This window comes from Hevea brasiliensis, chromosome 13 (assembly GCF_030052815.1).
Source record: "Hevea brasiliensis isolate MT/VB/25A 57/8 chromosome 13, ASM3005281v1, whole genome shotgun sequence".
NCBI lineage: Eukaryota > Viridiplantae > Streptophyta > Magnoliopsida > Malpighiales > Euphorbiaceae > Hevea > Hevea brasiliensis.
In genome coordinates, this window is record NC_079505.1 from 84,912,778 (window position 1) to 84,937,891 (window position 25,114).

The 25,114-nt window shown below is 35.1% G+C and overlaps 6 protein-coding genes and 1 pseudogene across 7 annotated transcripts; 3 read left to right on the forward strand and 4 right to left on the reverse strand.

Moving 5' to 3' along the window:
• The first annotated feature begins 3,312 nt into the window (after positions 1-3,312).
• On the forward strand, positions 3,313-7,851 carry LOC110659711 (probable beta-1,4-xylosyltransferase IRX10L). The gene is made up of 4 exons (XM_021817740.2): positions 3,313-3,762; positions 5,470-5,858; positions 6,113-6,354; positions 7,075-7,851. The coding sequence occupies exons 1-4, from the start codon at positions 3,654-3,656 to the stop codon at positions 7,586-7,588; spliced, it is 1,254 nt and encodes a 417-aa protein (XP_021673432.2). The 5' UTR covers positions 3,313-3,653; the 3' UTR covers positions 7,589-7,851.
• Positions 7,852-8,467: 616 nt separating this feature from the next.
• LOC110659717 (uncharacterized) lies at positions 8,468-9,736 on the forward strand. The gene is made up of 4 exons (XM_021817744.2): positions 8,468-8,905; positions 9,011-9,069; positions 9,331-9,448; positions 9,522-9,736. Exons 1-4 carry the CDS (start codon positions 8,484-8,486, stop codon positions 9,604-9,606), a joined length of 684 nt encoding a protein of 227 aa, XP_021673436.2. The 5' UTR covers positions 8,468-8,483; the 3' UTR covers positions 9,607-9,736.
• A 164-nt stretch (positions 9,737-9,900) lies between these two features.
• On the reverse strand, positions 9,901-13,075 carry LOC110659713 (chromophore lyase CRL, chloroplastic). The gene is made up of 9 exons (XM_021817742.2): positions 12,514-13,075; positions 12,378-12,427; positions 12,140-12,200; positions 12,016-12,051; positions 11,745-11,795; positions 10,926-11,018; positions 10,569-10,673; positions 10,312-10,404; positions 9,901-10,196 (listed from the first exon to the last, which is right to left on the reverse strand). The coding sequence occupies exons 1-9, from the start codon at positions 12,673-12,675 to the stop codon at positions 10,056-10,058; spliced, it is 792 nt and encodes a 263-aa protein (XP_021673434.2). The 5' UTR covers positions 12,676-13,075; the 3' UTR covers positions 9,901-10,055.
• Positions 13,076-13,397: 322 nt separating this feature from the next.
• On the reverse strand, positions 13,398-14,326 carry LOC110659714 (uncharacterized protein At4g14100). The gene is made up of 2 exons (XM_021817743.2): positions 13,723-14,326; positions 13,398-13,641 (listed from the first exon to the last, which is right to left on the reverse strand). Exons 1-2 carry the CDS (start codon positions 14,201-14,203, stop codon positions 13,451-13,453), a joined length of 672 nt encoding a protein of 223 aa, XP_021673435.2. The 5' UTR covers positions 14,204-14,326; the 3' UTR covers positions 13,398-13,450.
• Positions 14,327-14,512: 186 nt separating this feature from the next.
• On the reverse strand, positions 14,513-16,495 carry LOC110659716 (succinate dehydrogenase assembly factor 2, mitochondrial-like; annotated as a pseudogene).
• A 462-nt stretch (positions 16,496-16,957) lies between these two features.
• LOC110659712 (uncharacterized) lies at positions 16,958-20,184 on the reverse strand. Of its 2 annotated transcripts, XM_058132637.1 has the most exons (5): positions 19,887-20,184; positions 19,211-19,469; positions 19,037-19,094; positions 18,900-18,955; positions 16,958-17,788 (listed from the first exon to the last, which is right to left on the reverse strand). In XM_058132637.1, the coding sequence occupies exons 1-5, from the start codon at positions 19,976-19,978 to the stop codon at positions 17,393-17,395; spliced, it is 861 nt and encodes a 286-aa protein (XP_057988620.1). In that variant the 5' UTR covers positions 19,979-20,184; the 3' UTR covers positions 16,958-17,392. The 2 variants fall into 2 exon arrangements, with proteins under 2 accessions (XP_057988620.1, XP_021673433.2); XM_021817741.2 differs by having other exon boundaries at positions 18,900-19,094; positions 19,887-20,181.
• Positions 20,185-21,631: 1,447 nt separating this feature from the next.
• LOC110659718 (uncharacterized) lies at positions 21,632-24,103 on the forward strand. Its single transcript, XM_021817745.2, has 5 exons — positions 21,632-21,787; positions 22,111-22,961; positions 23,049-23,207; positions 23,309-23,566; positions 23,681-24,103. The coding sequence occupies exons 2-5, from the start codon at positions 22,116-22,118 to the stop codon at positions 23,822-23,824; spliced, it is 1,407 nt and encodes a 468-aa protein (XP_021673437.2). The 5' UTR covers positions 21,632-21,787; positions 22,111-22,115; the 3' UTR covers positions 23,825-24,103.
• Positions 24,104-25,114: the final 1,011 nt, after the last annotated feature.

The following is a 25,114-nucleotide window of genomic DNA, read 5'->3' on the forward strand; positions in this document are numbered from 1 at the left end:
ACGAGGAATGAACGAGAGCGAGGGGCTTGAGGGCGAAATGAAAGCAGCAAATGAGAGCGCAGGGAGAGAGAGCAGGTGTAGAAATGGTGATCAGCATGAACACGGGACACTAATAAAAATAGCGTCCCACCTTCACTGAAGATTCCTGAACAGATTGGACGGGGCGGATAAGCATGGGACGCTAATAAAAATAGCGTCCCGCGTGCAGGAAGATTCCCTGCGCAGATTGGACTTGCGGCAGGCGAGGCTTGGGTGGGAGGAGGCTGCAGCGAGGCTCGGGAGGACACGGGACGCTAATATAATTAGCATCCGGAGCAGATGGGACGCAATATTCTTCGCGTGCTGCAGTGGCTCATTCCGGACGCTAATCATTCATAATAGCGTCCCTTGTTCAGACGCTATTTTGAATAACGTCCCACGCTGTGACCACTGCAACCCGGGGCGCCCCCTCTTGGTAATTTTTTTTGGTGTTAGCCTATTTTGGTATTTTTTCATTATGAGTTGCCTTAGTACGGTCATTTGCCCTGAAAAGCAGCCCCCAAGGCGAGGCGAGTCTTTTGCAGAAAAAATTATATTGTGCATGTTTTATCCAGGCCGCAAACTGCAAAAACTGTACACGTATGCATTCAGTAACAGCCACGTATAAATTGACTAACTATTCTCTATGAATAAACAGCACAAATGAACTGCAGTATCATATAATTAATCACTGTTTTTGCAGCGCTTACAGCTATTTATCGATGCTTATTTCAAATGGGTATATATTTGGAATAAATTCCTTTCTCCATTTCAAGTACTTAAGGAACATGGCAAAGGCTCTCTGGATATCTAAATCACAAGCCCGCAGAAATCTTTTAAGTGTCAAGTCATGTTCTACTGATATTCGTCGATAATCTCACTTTATCGCTTGTTAACGAAAGCATCCATTATAATTTACTTTCTTTTATATCTTAGTAACATGGACATTTAAATGACAAAAATAGAGATATTGAATTGATTTTTCTCCTACTTTTCTACCAAATTTATCTTTATTTTCCTTCCCACTGAGTTCCCAATCCAATTTGCTCCGCATTTTTATTGATTAAAAATAATGGTATATCCTATCTTTTTTAATTATTGTAGGGAAATAAATTTAATATAGTTTAAATAAATTTAATATCGTTTAAAAATAAATATTATAAGCAAATTTTAAAATATATCTAGAAGAGTATTTTTGTGTTCATGAAAACATATATTCTATTTAAAAAATAAACGATTATATATATATATATATATGAAAATAGGATTAATTTATTCCTGTATCTTTTTAGGGGTGTCCAATTTAATTCGTTTTCAATTTTTAGTATAATTTAATTCTTATACTTTTTATTTAAGTTCAAATTGATCAAATGTGTAACTCACTTACATACTTGTTGTTGCGTGAATTACTTTTTTTAAATTTTTTTAATGTTAATTATTTAGTTAATTATTTTTTAATATTAATTAAATAATTATAATTAGTTAATTTTTTTATTTAACTTTTTAATATTAATTAATAAAATGAAAAAATAATATTTTATATTTTTAATTTTATTTTATTTAATTAAGAAAATGAAAATATAAAATAATATTTTTTATTTTAAATAACTAAAATTAATTATAATCATAATTTTAATTTTAATTAATTATATGAAAATAAAAATATTTTTTATTATTTTTTCAATTTATTTAATTTATTTTTAATTAATTAAAATATAAAAATAATATTTTTTATACTTTCATTTTAATTAATAATATTAAATAATATTATTTTTATTATTTTATTTAATTAATTATAAAAGATAAAAAATAACATTTTAATAAAAGTAACATTTTAATATTAAAAAAATAAAAAATATTAAAATATTAAAAAATGGCGCGTGATTGAGCTTATTTCTTCACACACACACACACACACACACACATATATATATATATATATATATAGGTAAAAAACTTTCTTCTCTTGGTATACTCTTTTTTTACTAACTTAAAACATCCCTTACCCGTCAAGGTAGGGTAAGATTTTCTTCTGCTTTCTACGACATGGCTTACCTCCTCATTTTTAGGTAAGATTGTGTATAGTTTGAGGGAACTTGAGAAGGTTATGTAGTTTCTCTACATGCGAGTCTATCAGGATGAGCCATTTGCGTTTAATTTCAGTGATTTGAGCAGACGAGCAATTCAGGAGTAGGTTCCAAGAATGGTGCACGAGTCTTTTGTTGGTTTTTCTTCGGTTAAAGGAGATTTAGACATCATGGTCTCTCCCTCGTCTCTCATATGTTGATGGAGCCTGTTGACTTGTGGGAGACAATGATTTGCTCTTATGTTGTGGGTTTGTCCTTATCTTTGAAGAATATTGCCCTAAGCTTGCAAAGTTTTGACAGAAGATGCCTTATTTATCTAGTCTTCGATGATCCCTCCTGGTTGGTCTCGATAGTGCTAGCTTGGGTCTCTTAGGATTAAGGTTTGGCCAGTTAGGTTCTAAGCTCTATGGACAGGCCTGCTTGTGGGTTGAAGCCTTATCTACTGTACTTGTTCTGTTAGCTTTTGTTAAATGGACTTGTCCTCGTGCCACACATGCGGATTCAATAATCTCCCCACGCCACACATGCGATTAATATAAATATATTAGTTGTCCTCGTGCAAAATCCATTGGCATTTGGTATAATTTTTTTTTTTCAGAAAAAGGGAAATTCCAAGCCCAGCTCCAAGTGAAATCAAATCAGAAGAGAAAGCGAGTAACAATGGGCACCCAATTTCAATAAAATTAGCCCAACAACATTAAAATAGAAGTTATGAATCATTATAATGTGTCGGTATCATTATCAATGAAATTACAATATAAGATTTATAAATTCAATGTGTTGAGCATTTTTACACTAAAAAGACTTGATCCCTTGAGAGACACAATCTATCACATCTTAATTAATTAAGTTTCTGATCAATTTCATTACCACGTAACATGAACATTACAAGAAACCATCAATTTGAAGGATCTATTTTTTTAGAATTAATTCTAGACGACTGAATCTTGATGAATGAAGCGAAAAAATTCATGGAAAAAAAATATAGCTTATTAATAAAAATAAATTTAATATGATGTGTATTGCAAATTTTAATATTGAATTACTTTGTCAAATAAAAGATTGAAAATTAAGTAAAAAAAAAAAATTGGAGAGCAGGTTGAGCAACGCGCCTGGGATCTGGTAGTAATCAGGTGGCCTTTCCATCAAACCATAGCAAAGATTATATATATATATATATTTACAGAGAGAGAGAGAGAGAGAGAGAGAGTATACTAATAAAATAAATAAATGTAGTATTTTTGTTTTTAAGAAACAGCGTAAGAATCTTCTTCAATCAAATTTGCTTGGCCTTCTCTATCAATCTCTCCTGCTCTTTCTCTTCTTTTGTTTCTCTATTCATGAAAGAAACTCATTTATTGCATTTCTAACTAAACCCTGTGACTACCTGTTCTCCTGACATTTCAACTGTCTCTCGAAGCCTAAAATCGTCCTCCTATGCTCATATCCCATGCTTCTTTGGGTCCTTGAGCTGCTTCTTTGTCAGATTTCTCTTCATTGTTTTTTCCCCTTTATTTCATACTTCGAAGGACTAAAGGGAAAGAGAGAATGAAGATTTGGAAATTGGTTTTTGTTGGGATTCTCTGCTATGCTGCCTTTGCATCGACTGTTGGTGCTGTGAAGCTGGGCAGGAGTCAACCCACTGAGAGGATTTCAGGTGGGTTTCCTTTCTCTTTATCTCTCTATGCATCTGTGGTGTTGGATTGTCACGTGCAGTTGTTATTTCATCTCTATGTTGTTGATTGATAAGTTGATTTATGCTTTTTTCTGGGTCTTTTTCAAAAAAAAAAAAAAAAAAAACTGTGATGTAGGTTTGATAGCTGAATTTAGGGTTTCCTTTTCGCTTCGTTTTGGCAACGTAGTTTTTGGGCATGGTACATTTTTTGTGGATCCGCTTGAGTTGAAGCTTTACTGGAGATTTGATATGATTGCTGGCTTTAATTTGTTTTCTTAGGTCTAGCACTAGTCAAACTGTATTCTGTGTAGTTACATTGGTTGAAGTTAACAAGTTTCTCCACAGTTAACTAATTTATCTGTCCTGAAATAAACATCTACGTAATTTTCTTCATTATTGTGTAAGAAATTTATGAGTTTGGAGCACTGATAAATTCTTTTAAATCTGTGTAAGTTTTATGTGCCTCTCCTGCTGTGAGTATTCGTTGTATACTTGAGCAAAGAGAAAAGATTTGAGCTCAAATTAACAAAATATTGTCTCTTTGGTTATCAAGCATGATAAAGTTGAGGATGAGACTCATGTATCAATATAGTTGAGGAAGGTACTTAAAAAGGAATAGGTGGAAATGGTAGATGTCAAGTGGGTATATATTTCAATTCAAGTTGATTAAGCCATAATTTCAATGTAGTAGAAGTGGGCTTTGGGGTTTGCAGGGGGATGGTTGTATGGTTCACTTTCCTCCATTCTATTTCTACTAATGGGCTTGTGCTGCTAAACGCTTTGTGTTCATCCTAGGATATCAACTGGACACTTGTTCTGATATAATTGGATTGCTATTGAATGTAACTTGAGCATGAACTAGAACTAGATCAATGATTTTAGCCGAGGAAGCCCTAGCTTCATGCTGATAAAAAAGGGCAACAAAAAAAAAATCTTTTCAATTAGTATGATGGATGGGTGTGAAAAAAAGTTAATTTTGGTTGTATTTATTGTTTATTGTCTGCAGCTGAACTACTGGAGAATTTATTGTCTACTGTCCATTTAATTGGAGAATACTTTTTTTTGTAGCTGATTATTTTAGGTTTATATGATCTCAAGTTATACAGAACAAAATACAAATGCAAAAAGGTTCCTTTTAGAGAACTCCAATTAGTTTGGACTCAATTGAATGGAGTAGAATGTCTCAAATCTCCCTGTCATAAAAAAATGGGTGTCTGAACGGCTTGGATTGTATTTGACATTCCTACTAATCAAATCACATTGCTAAGAGTGTATGCAGGAAGAGAAGTTGTTCTTTCTTGGTTTACTAATTGCTCTTTGGTCTACCTCTTTAATGCTCTCCAGTATCACTTCAACTAAGAAGAGGAAGTACCAAGCTCTGGAAAGGCATATTACATTGTTGCTTCATTTTGCATTAAGTTAGAGATTATGAAATCAAAGGATTTTTGTGGCTGACATGTCCGACATCTTTGAGTAGACCTTACTTGACTGATGAAAAGATATTTTATTTGGCAGTGGCAGAAGTGATGAAAGGGAGAAAATAAGAGTTTATTTTTGCCTGAAAGTTACTTGTTTTGCACATTTTGGAATTGTTATGTTGATAATTATTAAATGTTTTAGAACTTTAGACTATCTGTAAAACTTCATGTTATGAGATCTTTAAGTGTGATTGGATTGTGTAACATGTAGGTAGCGCTGGTGATGTTTTGGAAGATGATCCTGTGGGCAGACTAAAAGTTTTTGTTTATGAACTTCCAAGCAAATACAACAAGAAGATTCTGCAAAAGGATCCAAGATGCCTCACCCACATGTTTGCTGCTGAGATATTTATGCATCGGTTTCTCTTATCTAGCCCTGTTCGAACGCTCAATCCTGAGGAAGCTGATTGGTTTTATACCCCTGTATACACCACTTGTGACTTGACACCAAATGGCCTCCCTTTGCCTTTTAAATCACCAAGAATTATGAGAAGTGCTATCCAGCTTATTTCTTCAAACTGGCCTTATTGGAATCGGACTGAAGGAGCTGATCACTTTTTTGTTGTGCCCCATGACTTTGGAGCATGCTTCCATTATCTAGTGAGTCAATCCATTCCTTTCATATTTGTTCCTGGTAACCTCCCCATTTCGGTGACAAGCTGTTTAATGAGTTTTGACCAACTGACCTGATTTTATGGATTCCCAAACTCCTACTATGTTTCAGCTTTTGTGCTGTATCAAATTATCATAATATCAATTTGTACTTTATTGTGTGGTAATATTATGGCAAAGTTCTCTTTCTTTATGTCATTAACTTTTGTTTGATGTTTCCCTCTTCACATGTGCTTTTGCAGGAAGTGAAGGCAATTGAAAGAGGAATTCTTCACTTGCTCCAACGTGCTACCTTGGTGCAAACTTTTGGACAACGGAATCATGTTTGCTTAAAAGAGGGCTCAATAACCGTTCCTCCATATGCCCCTCCACAGAAAATGCAAGCCCACCTTATTCCTGAGAAAACTCCTAGATCTATCTTCGTCTACTTCAGAGGGTTGTTTTATGATGTGGGAAATGACCCAGAAGGTGGCTACTATGCAAGGTATTTCACTTATTGTTTACATGTTTACAGGAAAGAGTTTAGGTGTAAGTGCTTTCCATTTTTTTCCAGTAGCAACAAAGGCTCAAATCCATTTTTTGTTGTGTGTTGGTCAAAACTGTTAATAAGAAACATTGTCTTTAAGGCTCTATTTAGATGAAGTTAGAGGAGGGAGGTAAAGAGGGATGAGTAACTTGTGTACTCCTGTTTGAATTTTGGAAAGAAGTGAATTAATGAATCCTTACCCTTCCTTGCCCCCTCAAATCTCAATTTTTCTTACACTCCAATTTGGGTGTAAAGAGGGTAATGTGGGGAGGTAAGAGTTATAACTATTTTAATTCTTACACCCCTTAAATTTACCATTCTTTAATCTCTTTCCAAACATAAAAAATTATATATTATATCTCTTTACCTTTCCATTAATTCACCCTTTTCTAAATATGAATTTTTTATATTATTATAATCCTCTTTACCCTTTCTTACCTTTCCATTGGTTATCCTTCCCTGACCCTATCCAAACATAACCTGTTATGACAAGAACTATCTCATAATTTTAACAGTTAACAGAAATATTCAGATAAATCACCTGGTGTTTTATTAAAATGCTAATGAATGCTTTGTAAGTTGAAGGGAATTATCAAAATTCGTGGATTCTTTATTCATCCTTGTTATGATAAAAGTTCACAAGCTAACTGGACTCTTCTCCATTTGAAAATTTTTCAGAGGTGCTCGAGCAGCAGTGTGGGAGAACTTCAAGGACAATCCACTTTTTGACATATCCACAGAGCACCCAACTACATACTATGAAGACATGCAACGAGCTGTGTTTTGTTTGTGTCCACTTGGCTGGGCCCCCTGGAGTCCAAGATTGGTTGAAGCAGTTATATTTGGTTGCATTCCTGTCATCATAGCAGATGATATTGTTTTACCCTTTGCTGATGCAATACCATGGGAAGAGATTGGGGTATTTGTTGATGAGAAAGATGTACCCAACTTGGACACCATTCTGACTTCAATCCCGCCTGAAGTAATACTGAGGAAGCAGAGATTACTCGCAAACCCTTCAATGAAGCAGGCAATGCTATTCCCACAACCTGCTCAACCAGGAGATGCTTTCCATCAAGTTCTGAATGGACTTGCACGTAAACTGCCACATGTCAAAAGTATTTACTTGAAGCCAGGTGAGAAGATCTTGAACTGGACTGCAGGTCCAGTTGGTGATCTGAAGCCTTGGTAGGAGCTATAACATACACATTTCTTTGAAGAAATTCTTAGTATTCATTCCCTTAGCCCACCCAACAGAGTTTCTCAAAAGTGTGAATCTTGATTACCACACTGTTTTAGGGAATGGGGACGCTGCTTCGACCATAAGTAGTTTTTATTATTATTTTTTTAAACCTTTTATGTAAAGGAACTTTTTATCAGGACTGAACTGTGTTTCAATTATTGGAGTCATTAAATTGCTAAATGCGAGCAACTAAGATTACTATTAAGTGCCAACACCCTTGTCATAGGTTATAGATTGAAAATATTTATTTACTAGTTGTTCCCAAGCTATAATTTAATTAAATTTATTTAAAATATATTTTTAATTATTCATAATTTTATTAACCATTTATTTTCAACTCATAATTAGAATTTAATATTAATGAATAAATTAATTTAAAGTCTAGATATGATCAGAATAAATGAACAATAGCAGATAAAAACTAAACTTATTTCATAGAATTAAGCTTAATGCTTATTGAGATATTAAATTTTAGTTGTACTTTAATCCTTAAAAAAGTGAAAATTATTATATTATAAAGATCTTTTAATATCTCAAAAAGCATATACTTAAAATGCCGACGTGAAACTTTTCAGTCCGCATTTTAGTTTGGCTCTCTTTGGAAAAAAGGTGGTAAATGGGCTTGTGGAGACTATATGTTAAGAAGCAAAATTATGGGCCCTAAAGCCCATTTTCCTCACCCCGCATTTTCCAATATAAAAATTTAATGCTAATAAAATTAATTAAAGTCGTCTTATAATGCCTTGAGTTTAAATCAGTAAATAAAAGCCAAAAGAAAATGGGGGTGCCGAGGACAAGGGTGCACAAAAATAGTGGGTAGAAAGGGCTAGAAGGAACCCGTGTCATGCGGGATGGGAAACATGAACATGACAGCCACGCTTCCACGTGTTCTCCAAACAGCCAATTAACACTAGCTAATTTACCTCTCCTCAGTATTCACCCACTCTTATCTCCTCGTCTCTTCTGTTTGCCTACAGATTCTGAAGTAAAGAAAAGAAGCTTAGGTGCTGGAAAAATGTCCCTGCATGCGCTAACAAGGATTCAGGCCGCAAACCCTACACCACCACCTTCTATTTTAGCTCCTGTTCGCAGTAATGCTGGGCTCAGGGCACCATCCGATCGTTTTGCTCTGAAATCTTCCTTCTTTTCCCCATCGCTCCACCTCTTCGTTGCTTCCAATCAACATCAGCGGCCTATTGCATCTGCAGCTCCAAGATTCTCCATGCGTGTTGCCTCCAAGCAAGCCTATATTTGTCGCGATTGCGGGTGCTATATCTTTTGGGTTCTAGACTATTTCTTGATTTGATTCTATTCTTTGTAAAGTTCAATAGATGAATAGGTTGTGATTTGGCATAATTCTGGTGATTCTAGGTATATTTACAATGAAAGGACTCCCTTCGAGAAACTGCCTGACAAGTACTTCTGCCCTGGTACTCACTTCCATGCTTACTCGAATCTTTAGTTTCGAATATCCTTTGCTTAGTCCAAATGGGTGGTGGGTGGCATAGATAGTCCTCCTTATCCATAAAGTGATGATTTCATTGGTTGATTAAACCGTAGGCTATAGCTATCTCATAATGAACATAATGTTTGATGCATGTATGCAGCTAAAAAAGGTAAAGGGAAGATCTTATTTCAATTTTTCTGGCCTGATTAGATTGCTGATGCTGTGAACTGAATTTGCTTGGCAGTTTGTGGTGCTCCTAAAAGGAGATTTAGACCATATGCACCTTCTGTGACCAAAAATGCTAATGAAACTGATGTTAGAAAAGCACGCAAAGCTGAAATCCAGAGAGATGAAGCAATTGGGTAAGCGTACTTCTTGTTTCTAGTTAGTTTTACAAACTCGGCCTCTCTTACACGGTTGAACTTGACATGGCAGGCGGGCATTGCCAATTGCAATTGTGGTTGGAGTTGCAGCCCTTGCTGGTTTATATTTCTACCTCAATAGCAGCTTCCAAGGTTGAACGGTGGCAATTCCACAGAAACCATGGCAGAAGAATGTTGTCATGTGAATGCTTTGTTCACAGAACAGAGCAGTTCTTTTAATTTTGTTATATTTGGGGAACGCCTATTCAATGTTATTCTTTTCCTCCATCCAACGTTGAGAAATGCAATCTTCTCATTGTCTTGAGCTATAATGAAAATCTAGGAATATCTTCCCTTTATGTATCGTCCTCTACCCTTTTGGACGAGTGAAAAAAAAAAAAGGTTAAAGAATAATAATAGGCATGTCAAGTAAACAAATTCAAGACGTTGACTGGTGAAAGTTCTTGCCCGTAACGAGGCCTCTATTATCTAGCACACCATGTTCATCAATTGCATATTACATCAGCTATCCAACAAAAGAAAACTGATGGAAAGCGTGGTCTAACAGATTTGAGAATTTACACGTGGTTATATATGTATTAAGTGATCATTCTTGCAACACAAAAGAACCCTCTATTCTTTTCTCCATCAATTGTGGGGGAGGGGAATTCAAAGGAGAAAACATGTCATTAATACTAGAAGCTGGTGCAGGCTTGAACTCATAAGGTCCTTCCTTCACTCCCCAAACCTGTATCAAGTATACGGCTTTCAAATTGACAGAACAGAACATTCTTAATAAAAATGAGTTTTGTTTCATATTCAAATGAAATTATGCTAAGCCAAAGGGACACCATGAAGCTGACCTCATTTCCACCATCATCATAGCCCCTATCCCATGTATGTACTTCATTGTTTTTTAAAATTGCAAGTTCCGAAGTGCAGTAGCTTGCTCCGTTCTGTCAGAATGATATATTAGTAATGACTACAATTACACTTGTCCGTCCCCATCTCTGGAAAACCAAATATCTTCGACATACAACTCCCCAGATATATGGGGAAAACACACAAGGTTTGGGATTACTAAAAATTGAATGATGACAACAAGGATGAAAGCAAATACCCATGTATTTGGGAATCCACCAGGGGGAGTAGAACCTTCATACAAGCAGCATTTTCCACGGTCACAGCGTTTAAGATGTATTGTTGTCAGATGTTCTGCAATGTCCTGCACTTATGCAATATGGTGGAGAAACTAAATAAGAAGACTCTAATTTTTATCATATTCATCCACAGAATAAAAGGATATCCATTTCGGTAATGCAGGACATGGCATAGGTTAGAATTAACAGTCATCTAAGAATGATATATGGTGAACTTAGAATTAACAATGTTCTTAAATTTTAAAGCAAAATAAATAAAATCCGATACTACATGATAATGAGTTAAGTCCAAATCTGAATCTGTGTAGAGGACTTACACCAATAACTTCTTCTGGCAATGGTCGCTGATCCCTTGGGCGATCACAGAAATTTTTGTACTCCTCTGCATCTCTGATGACATATGAGCTCACCTATCCATTAAAGGACGAATGAAATGATTTGTTAGCTGTTTAAGGTGTTTATAGAAAATTTCTCACAACACCTCAAAATGAAATAGGAATGGGGGAATAATTTAATCCCACTAACGGGTGGGGCAAAAAGAGCTATTGATAAGAAGATGATATAATTAATAACTAGCCCAGGAAAAAAAATTACAGTTGCAGTAATGAAACAGGGAAAAGAGTTTTAAGATGTAGCCACACATGACAGTTTTCACTGATGTTATTACGTGCCAAGAAAACTAATGGCAGCATCAATGAGAAGAAACCATTGCATGTTTTTGCAATAAGTCTCAAAATCATGTTTTAGAGCACAATTTATCGAAGTATATTCTTGGCTATCATTCATTGATACTACTACTATACTTCTTGGCTACCATTCATTGATACTACTATTTCATAGATCTACTTGACAAAAAATCAAATCCTATTGTAATAGGAGTTCAAACTTCAAAGGGAGCAAATAATATGAAGACAGCATGATCAAAGTAAAGAGAACTTTGACGGAAAGAATTGCAAATGATATTGAGAAATAGTAATTATACTAATAGCATTAATGATATTAGGGCCATAGTTAATTCCTTGGGATTGCCCCTCAACACGATGGAAAGAGAGACTTTGTAGTTTGTACTTAATTCACAATGCAGTGCAATAGGTTATTATAATCTTATAGAACCATCAACTGCAACAAAAGCTCACCTCAACATCGCATTTCAACTCCTTTGGACAAGGCTTCACCATGTAGAACCTCTGAAACCATATAATTGTTTTAGAATTTTTTTATTGCAAAAGTGTCATTAAACAAAAATCAGTAAAATATGTAAAAGCATTTAAAAAAGAAAGCAACTCTTCCACTTTGTAAAGCCAAAAACTGTGCATACACATTCATTCCAATAATCTAAACAGACGAATGTTCAAGATATATCAATAAAATGAAAGCAAAAATCTAAATCAAATAGCAATAGATTACCTGCCGAAAGGGCTTTTGAGGAGTTCTCCAGAATGCCTAATAATTGACAGATAACTCATAAAAATGGCAGACATCAACTGAATTTAGAAATGAACATGCATTAAAGACAGTGAGTTAAACTAACCTGTTCGAAATATAAAACCTTGGAACCATCCACCATCTCCGCTGCCGGACAAGTAACCATTCTGCACGTAAAAATTCCTAAAACTAATAATACTGAAAGCATTTACAACATTTGAACCTTCTCTTGTAATTTCTGAATCCATATTTCAAGATTCATTCAGACTCATCGCCAACTCAAATTTCAATATAATTAGTGGGTTCAAAAGCAAGGAAGGAAATTCGAAGAAGTAAAAAGGTACCTAATGTTGAAGTAATTATCGGGATCTCTGGATGCTTGTTCTCTGGAGAACTACTCTCAAAAATTAAATTGACACAAGAATTACAAAGCAACGCAAGTATGAACCCAAAAAGGCAACAACCTTAATTGAATGGTACCTTTTCGCCGCTGAGTGACTGAGCTACAATTCGAGCATGGTCCCAACGGGTAGTAGACTTGGTGAGGCGCTTCACCAGAATTGCACCTCCGATCATAACCAGCGTCTTGACTACCAATCCTCGAGCTCGGCTCCATCCATTAGACTCCGAGCCTGTTCCCATTTCCGAGTACTTTATATCCTGACGAACAACCAAGAACCCAGCACCATATTCTTCGCCTAAAAAAATCAGATGAAATGCAAAAAATCTGTGGCAGGATTTCTCTGCGAAGAGGCAAGGGGGAGGAGGAGGGAATATGGAGACTGAAAAACAACAGATAAAGGATAAGGTTCGAAAGATTTTGATGAATCAGATACTTGTCACTTGTTCGAATCCCGGACTCGCCTGCGCCCAGTTGTCGATTTGGAGCTGGTTAAAATTTTCTTTGGGCTGAGCTCTTTGTTTTTCCGCACAGTTGGTTTGGTTCTCCGGTAAGCGAAGCGAGATTGCGGATCGCTTGGCTGTGGTCGTAGAATGACTCTTATACCCCGCATTCTCTTGACTAATACAAATAGTAGACGATGGGCTTTTTTTTTTTTTAAAAATTAGATTATAAAAATAAAATTTCAGTCATTCTTTATTTATGAATAAATTCTAAAATTACAAAAAAAAAAAAAAAAAAACAGGGAGGATTACCCACTGATTGGTGGCTTAACCAATCACTGAGCTTATCTGCTTATGTGCAAGAACTGTGCCTGCTTTACAGGGATTTGGGAATCCGATCTTTAAATTTCACTTGAAATTCTTGCGTCTGTTTTAACTTCAGAGTCTGGCAATTTTAGTACAATGGCGCCCAAAGGATAGATTTTACAGGATGTAATTTGAAGCAGAAAAAAGAAAATTAATTACTCATAAAATCAGCAATTTTATTTGAAGTTCATAAAGGATGAAAATTCCATCACTGTCCCATAGAACCATCAAACACCCCTCTCATCAATGTGAACACCCCAGAAGATCCACCACCAGCCACAGATTCAAGTACAGGACTCCTCTCCTCCACACCCTCCTTAAAACAATAAACAGGAGCTTGCCAATTTTTATCCTCCAGCACTGCTCCGACCTCAAAAGTCATCACATGAGCAACCATCCCTAGCACACAAAATCACAACACAATCAATTTTCATTAAGAAGGTTAAATTTCACAACCATCATGTGTTTTCCAAAGAATACCTGTATAGAAGGCCCAGTAAACTGGTCTCTTAGTTTTGACATCCTCATAGTACCAAATGAAATCCACCTTTTCCCACACGTTGCAGAGGAAGCCATCAACTTGTTGCTGACCGAGATAGTTAGCGCCTTCAAGCCAGTTAGGTCGAAGAACACCCACCGGGAAACGCAGTGTTCTGCATTCTTGATTCGAGTCCAAGGTGTAGATATAGGAAGTGCCATTATCCCATTCAAGGTCATACAAGAGCTTTCCCAGCTGATTCTGGATTATGTTGAAGTTGCGGCCATTGGGCCAGTCGTACCAGAGGTCCACCACTTGGAGGTTGCCGGCGCTATTGTTCATGAAGAGTATTGAGTGAAATTGGTGAGGCCATGCAGCTGGTGTTGGGTCTGCAATTTTGGATGCTATTGAAAAAACATTGACACAAGAAATTAAGAGAAGAATTAGCGGGGGGTAGGACATGGGTTTCATTGCGGAGGCCATTGTTTATTTGTTATCGTGTCCCAATTGGTTAATGGCTTTATCCTTAGAAGGTTTCTATATTTGCAATTTCAGGACATCGCAGTATTGGAAATTCTATTTTTACCCATCCTAATATTTGCGCTCATTTATACCATTGCCCAGCGGTATTTTATTTTTCTATTTGCGCACCAGCCATTGTTTTCATTTAGGAATGCCAGTTCCCAGCTTCTAAAAGCAAGTGCAACATCTCTCACAAGATGGACGAAATCCCTATGAAAATATGAGAGAGAGAGAGAGAGAGAGAGAGAGAGAGAGAGAGAGAGAGAACAATGCTGATAACATGCAATTTTAGAAATAATACACACATTTCACAGAAAAATTTCTCACTGTACAGTTCAACTTGCAAATGGCGTATGAAACTAAAGGAAAGGCTGCTAAATTTCTTGACTTGGCTGAGCCATAAACTCTTGTTCATATCACATTATGTAGATTATATGACAAATTATATATTATTCTTCTTCATATGTGACAAGTGATCAGCCAATAAATCTTCTAGGTTTATAGCGAAACAGCTACTGATTCCCAGCCACAGGGCTGCCAGGATTTTTCTTGATATCATTCCACCCTCTTACCCATGGCGGTCCAGGTAGAGCACGTGTCTGGCTATTGAGATTGTTCATGACCTTATCACGCACTGCAGAAAACACCTACACCAACAAATATATACAAGGATGCAGTAAGCAAGGGAAACAGATTCGCAAAATTGAAAAAACTTTTGAGCCATCTTTTAAATCATCTCTCACTGAATTTATGCTCACTTCCTCTGGGGGTTGCTCCTGACCAGTTAACCACTTCCAAAGATCTGGATTTTCCTGCAGAACAGAAACCACATAATAAATCAGGAATATAAATATATTGAACAAAAATCCTCAGCTCAAAACTAAAACAATCACCAATAGCATGTGAGAAGTAAAATGTCAATGCAGATGTTACAAATATCTCATTCATTCATCGTGACCTTAATTTCAACCTGACACAGAGAAGTAAAAGGCACAGGATATTGAATCAAAAAGCAGTGAACGTTGTACCACGAGTTTCGGTTCAGCAATGCAGAATTCTGGTAAACATGTGATTATCATGCGATCTTTGCAGCATATAACCCCCCCTTAAAACTGGTCAATCTCAAAATGCTTAAAGTTCGACAAGAGAACCCACTTTAAGAAAATTTGAAGCAGCTAATATTTCACAATCCAAACGCATCCATAAATTTAAGAAATACCCTTGAATTTTATGAGACAAATAAAATCATACAATAGTTGTCAGAAGCACAATAACAAAATGAATATCAAACCTATCATTGACCAGAAAACTGTAACCAAGGACAAATCATTAGCTTATAAACAAAAGCAAATAAGAAACTTTACCAAGTCAAGGACATTAACAAGTGCTTTAATTCTACTTTCGTCCATTGAACAAATATGTTCTTCTACCCATTTCCCCAGAACCAAATCCAGCTCCAGGAACCCTCTCTACCTGCTTTTGTATAACAGCCTCAACACGGAGACCATAAAAACAGGATTATTAATCTGTATTGTGCATATATAGCCACAAATCATAAAAGAACCAAATATACGGGAAAATGAAACAATAGAAACCTGTTACATAAACACCTTTTACTTTCTTGCTTGGAGAGATCAATATCTAACAATTGAGTTTCATTATCGTTAACAGTTGAATAACGTCAAAACCAACCAAATTGAGACCTGGAAGAAAATACACATAAATTTAATCAAATAAACTTTCTACTACGATCAAATCAAGATATCGAATTGTAAGGGAAAATTAGGTGGAAACCTGAAAGAGGATTTCCTAAGAATAGGGAAGAGAGCAACAGTCAAGCTCCGACTGGCTGTGGCGGAGGAATTGAGGACACGATAGGCGTTGACAAGAGCTCTGCTCAAGTTCGCCATTTTTCTTAATCCGAGTTTTGATTTGGAGGGAAGAAGAAACCTCGCTACGCCGTTCAATAAACCAAGAAAAAAAAGTGACGAGTCTTCTATGCTAGTAGAATGCCTCCAACGGGAAAGAATAGTAGGACTAGAGAAGCAGTGTCGTGGTGGGCTCCATTGGAACGAAAAGAAGGTAGCCACCACCAGGCCCAGGCATAACCGTGGCCCCATTTGATCCGCGAGGGAGTTAGGTCTGGTACTGGTATTTTCTGCTGCTGGTACATGTAGAAACACAAAGTGTTCCTCTAGCTATTTTTCTTACTTTTCCCCCTTTTTTTTCCCTTAAAGCAAGGAGAAAATAAATAAAAATAGAAAACAAGACATTGAGGTGAACAATTATGTCCATCTTAAGTTGCCATTTGCGAAAAATTAAAATTTATCCCCTTTTGAGGCATTTTATATTTTCTTATAGTATTACTTTTAAGTGATCTATTGTTTTTTTTAAAGAAATTCATTAAAAAGATGTCGTATTTGCTTTGTGTTCGGAATTTGAAACCCTACAAGGCCTAAATTGTTGATTTCGCACATTGTAAACCCTCGCTTGTTGTATGATTATTTAATTCCTTCAATTAACTTTTTTTCCCTAAACAAATTCCTCTTATTAACTTGATAGAATTATCTTTCAGAAAAAATAAAATAAAATAAAATAAAAAGCCAGGCTTACTCAACTAGGTACGATTTTCTATTACAGTGAATTCATCCCAGTGAAAAATAAGTCTCAACATAAGAAGCCATAAAAATGATTTAAATTCTGAAAAAAAAAAAGGAATAGAAAACTTTCACTTGCATTGTATACAGAGCTTGAATAAGAACATTGATGACAGTAAAAGAAATTAAAAATAAAATAAAATAAAAACCTGATGGGGAAGACTCAACTTAATCAAGGTTTAAATCTCAGATGATTGGGCGTTTGAGGGCAATCGTGTGCTCACAAAATGTTAATTAACATATCATGATTTTCAATGGAAATTTAAAATTTTAAAGATCTCGCCATACCCTTGTAGATTCCAATAGTGAAATAGCCTGCTTTCACTCGTATGAGTAGAATCTGCAAGGCACATCCCCTTGTTGGAAAATACAAGGATTACCCCCTCACAGGGTTTAAGCTTTCCCCCTATGAATGTTGCAGATCTGTTCTCAATCAAGGACATAAGAACTGGTTCACAGTCAAAGACCATGTAATAGGTATCATAGGATTGCCTCAAAACTTTATTTCCCGCCTCTCTGCAAAAAATTTTCCTGACACGGACATATCTGGAAGCAGGGCAAGCCATACTCCAGTGTCAGCTGCATCCCCCGTTGATATATTACCAGCCCAACCCGTCATGGCAGTCTTTACCCAACCTGGACAGTAGCAGTTGACATAGATCTTCTGATCTTCAGGCCGGTCTGACAGTTCCTTTGACATCAACCTAGTGAAAGCATTAACCGCAAGTTTTGACACCGAGTAGTCGGTGAATGTCTGAGGCCACCCACCTGATGTCCAAGTGCCCTCTTCCACTTGCTGTAGGAAATTAGATAGAGTCCTTTCAATGAGTTCTTCTGATAGTGTTTCAATGTCAGTTAATTGTTCTCTCAAAGTTGCATCTTCAATTCTCTGTTACAGCCAAGTGAACTACAATTAGCTCAATAGGATCAAAGACTTTGTACTTAGTAAGCATCAAACACACTAAAACATAAACTCAACTCAACTCAACTCAACTCAACTAAGCCTTTATCCCAAAAATTTAAATGTGTAATGCTTCTAGGTCATGTTGTACTACTCTCCTCCAAGTCAATTTAGGTTTATTTGCTTTCTATCCTCTAACCTAATGTGCTCTACTTGTCTAACCACCTCAATCTCCTTCTCTCAACTTATCTTGACTTTATATAGTCTAGTATGCCCACTCATCCATCTTAACATTCTCATCTCTGCAACTCTTATCTTAGATGCATACGACTCTTTCAGACACACTAAAACATAATCTTAGTGTGTTTATGTTTTTTTTTCAAACACACTAAAACATAATCTTTTTTATTTTTGTTCCTCTTTTTTTTCCCCTCTTCCTTTTACCCTTCTCTCCCTCTCTCTCTCTCTCTCTTTTTTTTTTTTTGTTGTGGGGGAGGGGGGTGGTGAGGGGCGCAGGTGCAGTGATACCAGTGATTTACAATATATTGAGGAGCTTCCTGTTTCTATTCACCACAAAATGTGCATATTTAACAGAATTGCAGCAACCCATTCTATTAACTATTAAAACTCTGTTGCACCCGTGTCAGAGAATGACTCCAAGGCCTCTTTAAAGTTTAATGTTACCAGCGCCCTAGCATTTTGTTCCTGATTGCATGATCCGGATTATGGATCATAAGCAGTTTGTAACATCAAAATTAGAATTTCAAAATGCAAACTATGAGTAGAGAATCAAACAATATCAATCATACAAATATCGTATAATATTGCTATTATTATCATTATTATGCTGTAAATTTTGGTATTTTGAATTTTTTTTTTTTTTTAGTCTTGAGTTTTTAACATAACATTTTTTAAATTAAAACTTATTTTGCTAGAGTGATCTACACTCTAGGTAAACCTAAGCTTTAGACAGACCCACATTACACTGGCAGGCATTCAGTGACAAAAAAGGACAATAAGGCCTGTATGGTACCATAACATATAGAAGCTCATCTCATTTCTTAGAGAGAGGAATAAGGAACATGAAAGTATAACATACATTTCGTCTGCCATTTATTCTACCCAGCCGTGAGCTCACATTAACAATACGAGCACCTGCAGTAGAAGACCTCATCAAAGGAATCATAGCTTTAGTCACATTTTTAGTGCCATAATAGTTGGTATCAATAACCATACGAGCAAATTCAACAGAATTATCAGACCCCGTGTTGTGATTCACACCGGCATTGTTGACCTGCAAAATATAAATTTACATAAAAAACATCAAAGAAATTCAAGATGATTTTGAAAATAAAAACATGAACAAAAGATGAAAATAAAATCAAAATCAGCTTAAAGGGGCTAATTTACCAGAATATCAATGACACCATAGGTTTGTTGTATCCATTCAGTAAACTGTTTGATAGACAAAGAATCTAAGACATCAAGTTGATGGAAGACCACACTCAGACCTGACTCTTGCAAGACATTAACAGCTTCAAGGCCAGCACTACTTTCTCTTGATGTCAATACAACTGTCAATCCATGGTCTGCAAGTTGTCTTACAATCTCAAATCCTATTCCTCTATTAGCACCGGTCACCACAGCAACAGTTTCTGAGGACCACCACCTACAAACAATCCCCAAATAGAAATTACACTACTTTCAATTCTTAATTTAGAGCTGTGTTACAACATACACTATGCATCCCACGGCTAAAATGAGCACAAAGCCTCAACCAAGCGAAGCCCCATGGAGCCATTTTTGTGCTTTGGCCCAATTGCTTATGCACTAGACATTTATGAAGCATGAATCCCAGAAATTCACAATATAATTCAGGAGATATTGTAAAAAATTTGAGCTTATATCAAATTGGGGAAAAAACGAATCTCAACATAACTATATGCTGTACACATACACATCTACTGCAGTACTGCACAAATCTCAGTAGTTAAATTTGGATTCGACGGTGATGAGCAGTTATGCTAAGATTTAAACCAGAAGGGAAAATATCAAGAAAAAAGAGAAGAAGGTTATGGAAAGGTACCTTTGATGATCGGAGTAGGGAATAGTTCGGAGGAGTGAAATCTCTTGACGTCTCTTTTCTCTTCTTTCCTTGGCTCGCTCTTTACTTCCCATTGCTGCGAAAATTCGCCTAAGCGGTAACTGGCTAGGCTGTTTGTGTTTGTCTCTCCCCCTCTGGCTCTTTTGTTCGCCTTTCTTTCCGTAATCGAGCTTTGAGGAAGCTGGTATTGGTCAAATTCTTGTAGCTAATTTTTAGGTCAAATTTGCGATTTTTGGATGCCACTTTCTATTCTAAGGCATCAGAATGAAGACCATGTTTATGATGGCCGTTAAATTAGTGGGGCTTAATTGAGGTGGATTTTTCTTTCTTTTTTTTTTTTAAATTTATTGTTAATTAATTACAGGCCCAAATACGAAAATCAAACTAAAGTATCGAGAATCAACCAAAATATTAAAGAAGCAAATTATAATCATATTGAATTTTTGGTTTTTAGATATATCAAACTGAAATCACACGCCATTTAAAAGCCTTCGTTAGTTTTTTTTTTCTTATAAAGAAAAATAAATTATCAATTGAAATTAAATTTTTTATTTAAATTGAGAGATGTATTATTATTAAATTAAGTTAATAATATTAAATATTTGAATTTTGATGGATTAATTTTGCACTTATTCCTTATTAAATAAATAAATGCATAGTTTTGTTTATAAAAAAAAAAGTAAAATACAATTTCAAGACAAAAAAAAAAGCTATATTTAACTATATATTTTGCCTAAATTTTATTTTAAAATATTCTAATATTTTGTTTTGGATTAAAAATTAAAAATACCTTTTTAGAAAGCAGCAGATGGTAGTGGGAATATATATTTTATTGATCAACTGGGATCAGAACTCAGAACAGGAGCTTGGAGGATATCACCAAGCTGTAGGACTAACTGTTTATTAGCTAGCCTATTAATCCATTGCAATGACATACCCTTCTTAGGAGATGTACACAATCTGAAATAATACATTCAAACTTTGCTTAGTCGTGGTGAGTCAAATATAGGAACTTATTTGTAAATAATTATAATTTTAGAGAAAATTTGTAAAAGTATAAAGGTTGATTTGTAAATAATTATAAATTTAAGGATTAATTTACAAAATATTAGAATTTATTAGTAAATAATGTTAATTTGAAAAAAATATATGGATGAATTGTAAAAAAAAAATATAAAGTTTAAAACTATAGATTAAACTGTAAATTTTACAAAATTTGAAATGAATTTAATTTTTTTTAATTAAAAAAATATATAAAAAAATATTAATAATTTGTACTATAATCAACGGAATCAATAGTTACTCTAATAATAAGAATTAATTTATAAATTTATTAATATTTTAAAAATAAAAAAATTAATCTGTAAATTTCATTAAATCTTCGGAATTAAGATTCAATTTATCTGAATTTATTTTTTCAAATCTTCATAGGAAAACGCCAAATAAAGCCGTGGCTTGCATTCATTTTTAAACTTGAGGTCAATTTATGGGGGATTTCTTTTTATTTCCTTCGAAATTAAAATTGTACTATTCATTAACATTGATGCACTATAGTGTCATCAATTATTTCTTTTTTCCTTTATTTTTTTTCCTGATGACATTTTTTTCAATTATTTCTTCCAAATTACGGTTTGAAAATTCAAATTTCCAAGCGTGTCCAAAATTCTAGCTTGATAACGTAATCAATGACTCACCATGATAGAACACGCGTCGATAACTCATAGGCGCGCCTACCTTTGCTTCATTTAGCAATGGTCATGCTCAATGTTTTAATTGTGCTGTTATAGCTAGGATACGATTATGTTCACTTGCTAGAAACGAAGAAATAATTTGAGTGTATGATCAACGTACGACTTTGAAAGGGCAGCAACTACTGAATTTGGGTAAGCTCTTTCATGTTTCATATAGACTTTCCAGTTCTAAGTTAGTTTAATTAATCTGTTGATTTTTTTAATCGTCTTGTAGATAGAAAATTTTATGTTATAGCTTTGCAGCGATCGACTTTTACGACAGAAACTTAATTAGGTTTCATGTTCATTTGGGTTGGACTTGAAGAATTTTGATATTATGATACATAGAAACTGCTGTGATATTTGTTGCTAGCTAGTATGGAAATTTCTATTGTATTTTGTTCTCCAGTCAAATCGTTGCAGACCTTCCAAATCCTTGCTCGAGTTTAACCTGAAATAAATATTGAAATTTTCAGGGAATATGGCTCTTTGTTCTCAAGGTTCATTACTTTCATTGGCAATATTGCTACTTGTATTTAACTTCTCTTGTTCGCAAGATCCTCTGGAAAATGGAAATCATAATATCAAATCCGCTACTTTCCTCTCTCCTGAGTTTGTATTGGGACCAGGATCAGTTGAGAACAGAAATTATTTCAATGTTGACTTCCCAAGAGGTCATATTGCTCTCAAGAGCTTTAATGCTGAAGTAATTGATCGGTCTGGGAATCCTGTCCCCCTCCATGAAACTTATCTTCACCACTGGGTCGTTGATAGATACTATCAACGCAAAGATAAAGCTTCAGCCACTGAGAACAATCAACGATCAGATTATAAGTTTGCAGGGAACAGTGGAATATGCCAGGGTCGTGTTCTTAGACAGTATTTTGGCCTTGGATCAGAAACGCGAAAAACGGCTACACATGTTCCTGATCCTTATGGAATAGAAATTGGAAATCCTGCTGAAATTCCTACAGGATATGAGGAGAGATGGATGCTTAATGTACATGCCATCGATACCCGGGGTGTTGAAGATAGGTTGGGATGCACTGAATGCAAATGTGATCTTTACAACGTCACGGTGGATGAAAATGGTAAACCTTTGAGGCCGGATTATACCGGAGGTTTTTATTGTTGCTATGATCGCACACAGTGCAGAATAAGACCAGGTTTTGAGGGTGTCAAGAGGAGCCTCTACCTACGGTATACAGTGAAGTGGGTTGACTGGGATAGTTCAATTATCCCAGTTAAAATCTTTATATTTGATGTCACTGATACTGGAAAAAGGATTACAGGTTCAACGGAACTCAGTCCTGAGAATGGCTGCCAGGTGATAAACTTCCACATGAAAAAATAAATCAGGGATTCATATATATTCCCTATTTCTTTCTTATAATTTCTTCCCTCTTGGAAGCAGGTCGAGTATGAAGTTATGCCTTGCAATGGCACTGGTGTGGGTGTCGATGAATGTATTGACGTCAAAAGGACAAGCCTCACCATGCCTACTGGTGGTTTTGTCATCTATGGCGTTGCTCATCAGCATACTGGAGGGACCGGTTCAACTCTATATAGGCAGGTGATTTTCGACCTCAAATTAATTTATAGTTTGTAATATATAACATTTTCTTTCTATGGAATGGAATGCTTTGCATTTAATTGTTTGCGTGGTGAATTCAGGATGGACGTGTTATATGCAGTTCAATTCCGACCTATGGAGAAGGAAAAGAGGCAGGAAATGAGGCTGGTTACATTGTAGGGATGTCCACTTGTTATCCCGAGCCGGGCTCTGTAGAGATTGCTGATGGGGAGAATCTAATCCTGGAATCTAAGTATAGCAGAACTCAAATGCATACAGGAGTTATGGGGCTATTCTACATTTTGGTTGCAGACCAAATACCAAAGGCTAAGCCTTTTTCACACACAAATCATGTTCATGTAAGTTGTTAGTAGGAATTCTCAGTGGAAATTAAAAGGAAAGAAGGCCGAGAGTCTATTTGGTTAACACTAATTAGCAGCTCTAACCTCAGATGGTGTCTATGGTTGTTGCAGATAAATGAAGACATGAAATCCTCCTCTTATTCTTGGGCAGTAGCAGTGGTGGCACTGCTGGGACTAGCAATAGCTATTGCCATTACAATTCGATATCAGCTAAAGAGGAAGGTAAAAGATGGCTACCAACCAATTATGGCATAAAGTTTGTATTATTACTACGCCTACCCAAAAATAATGTAAACATATGCAATAGTGTTTTGAGCTTTTATGTATGGAAAGTAGAAAGCAAATACGCTTATGTGTGAATCAACAAGGGACTCGTGTAGCAATTGGAAGTCAATGATATCGGAGAGTCTGTAAGATGAGTTATATCAGAAATCAATTGGAAGTAATGAGGTGGGCACTTAGATGTTCGTGAAAGGATTGAACCAAAGCCCGTCTACTTGTGGAATATTCAACATCAGTTTTCGTCTCTGTTAATTCGTTTTGTCGTTTTCAATATTTTTATCATGATGTAGGCCCTTCCCTTCCCTTCCCTTCCCTTCCCTGTGCTGATTGCCGATCATTTCTCGTTGCCTACCATGGCAACATTTATTGCTCTGTCGTGTGACATCACTCCAACCAAAAACGGGCCATTGCACTTTACTAATTTATTTTATTTTATTTTATTTTAAAATTTCAATTTTTATTTTCCATATTATATAATACATGCTCAGTTATTTAATTATTAATTTATAGTGGCCAAATAAAAAATTAACATTAAAAAACAGAGATTTTATAATTTTTTTTAAAAGATGAGTGATTACTTTAAATTAGAGTTGAAATATTAGCTCCTAAATTTTGGAAACCTTTTTATGGAATATGCATTAAAAATTTTATTTTAGCTCATAATATCAACTTTTTAATTTTATTAATTTAAAATTTTATTAATTCACGATTCAAATATGCATATAAATATAAAAGTGATAAGTTAAAATTGTATGAAAAGTTTTATAAGTTCATAATTTATATTTATACATAATTATAAAAATAATACACAAGTAGTTGAAAATTAATAAAAAATTTCCTTCCACCTATATTAAATATTAAACTTTAATAAATAACCTATCAAATTAAATTATATTTTAATTATAGAATAGAATGAAAATTAAAAATATAATGAAATTGTAATTTTGTTAAATTATAATATTTATTTAATTATGAATTAAAATTATAGAATTAGCTTATATAAGATTGTGAAGAATAATTTAACTTATATTTAAAAAGGAAAAAAAAATTAAGTCTGAGTTAGAGGAAGTAATCAAGTTAGGGTTGGGACAATATTAATTACACAAGAATAAATCTTTAAAAATATTTTTGGATTAGAGGCAGTGGCACACTCCCCATAAGTCTGCCACTGCATCCATAATGGGCGATTATCATGCACATTAATGGGAGTAATTATATCCTACTCTACTTATTTCATATATAATTAATATATGACATGGTATA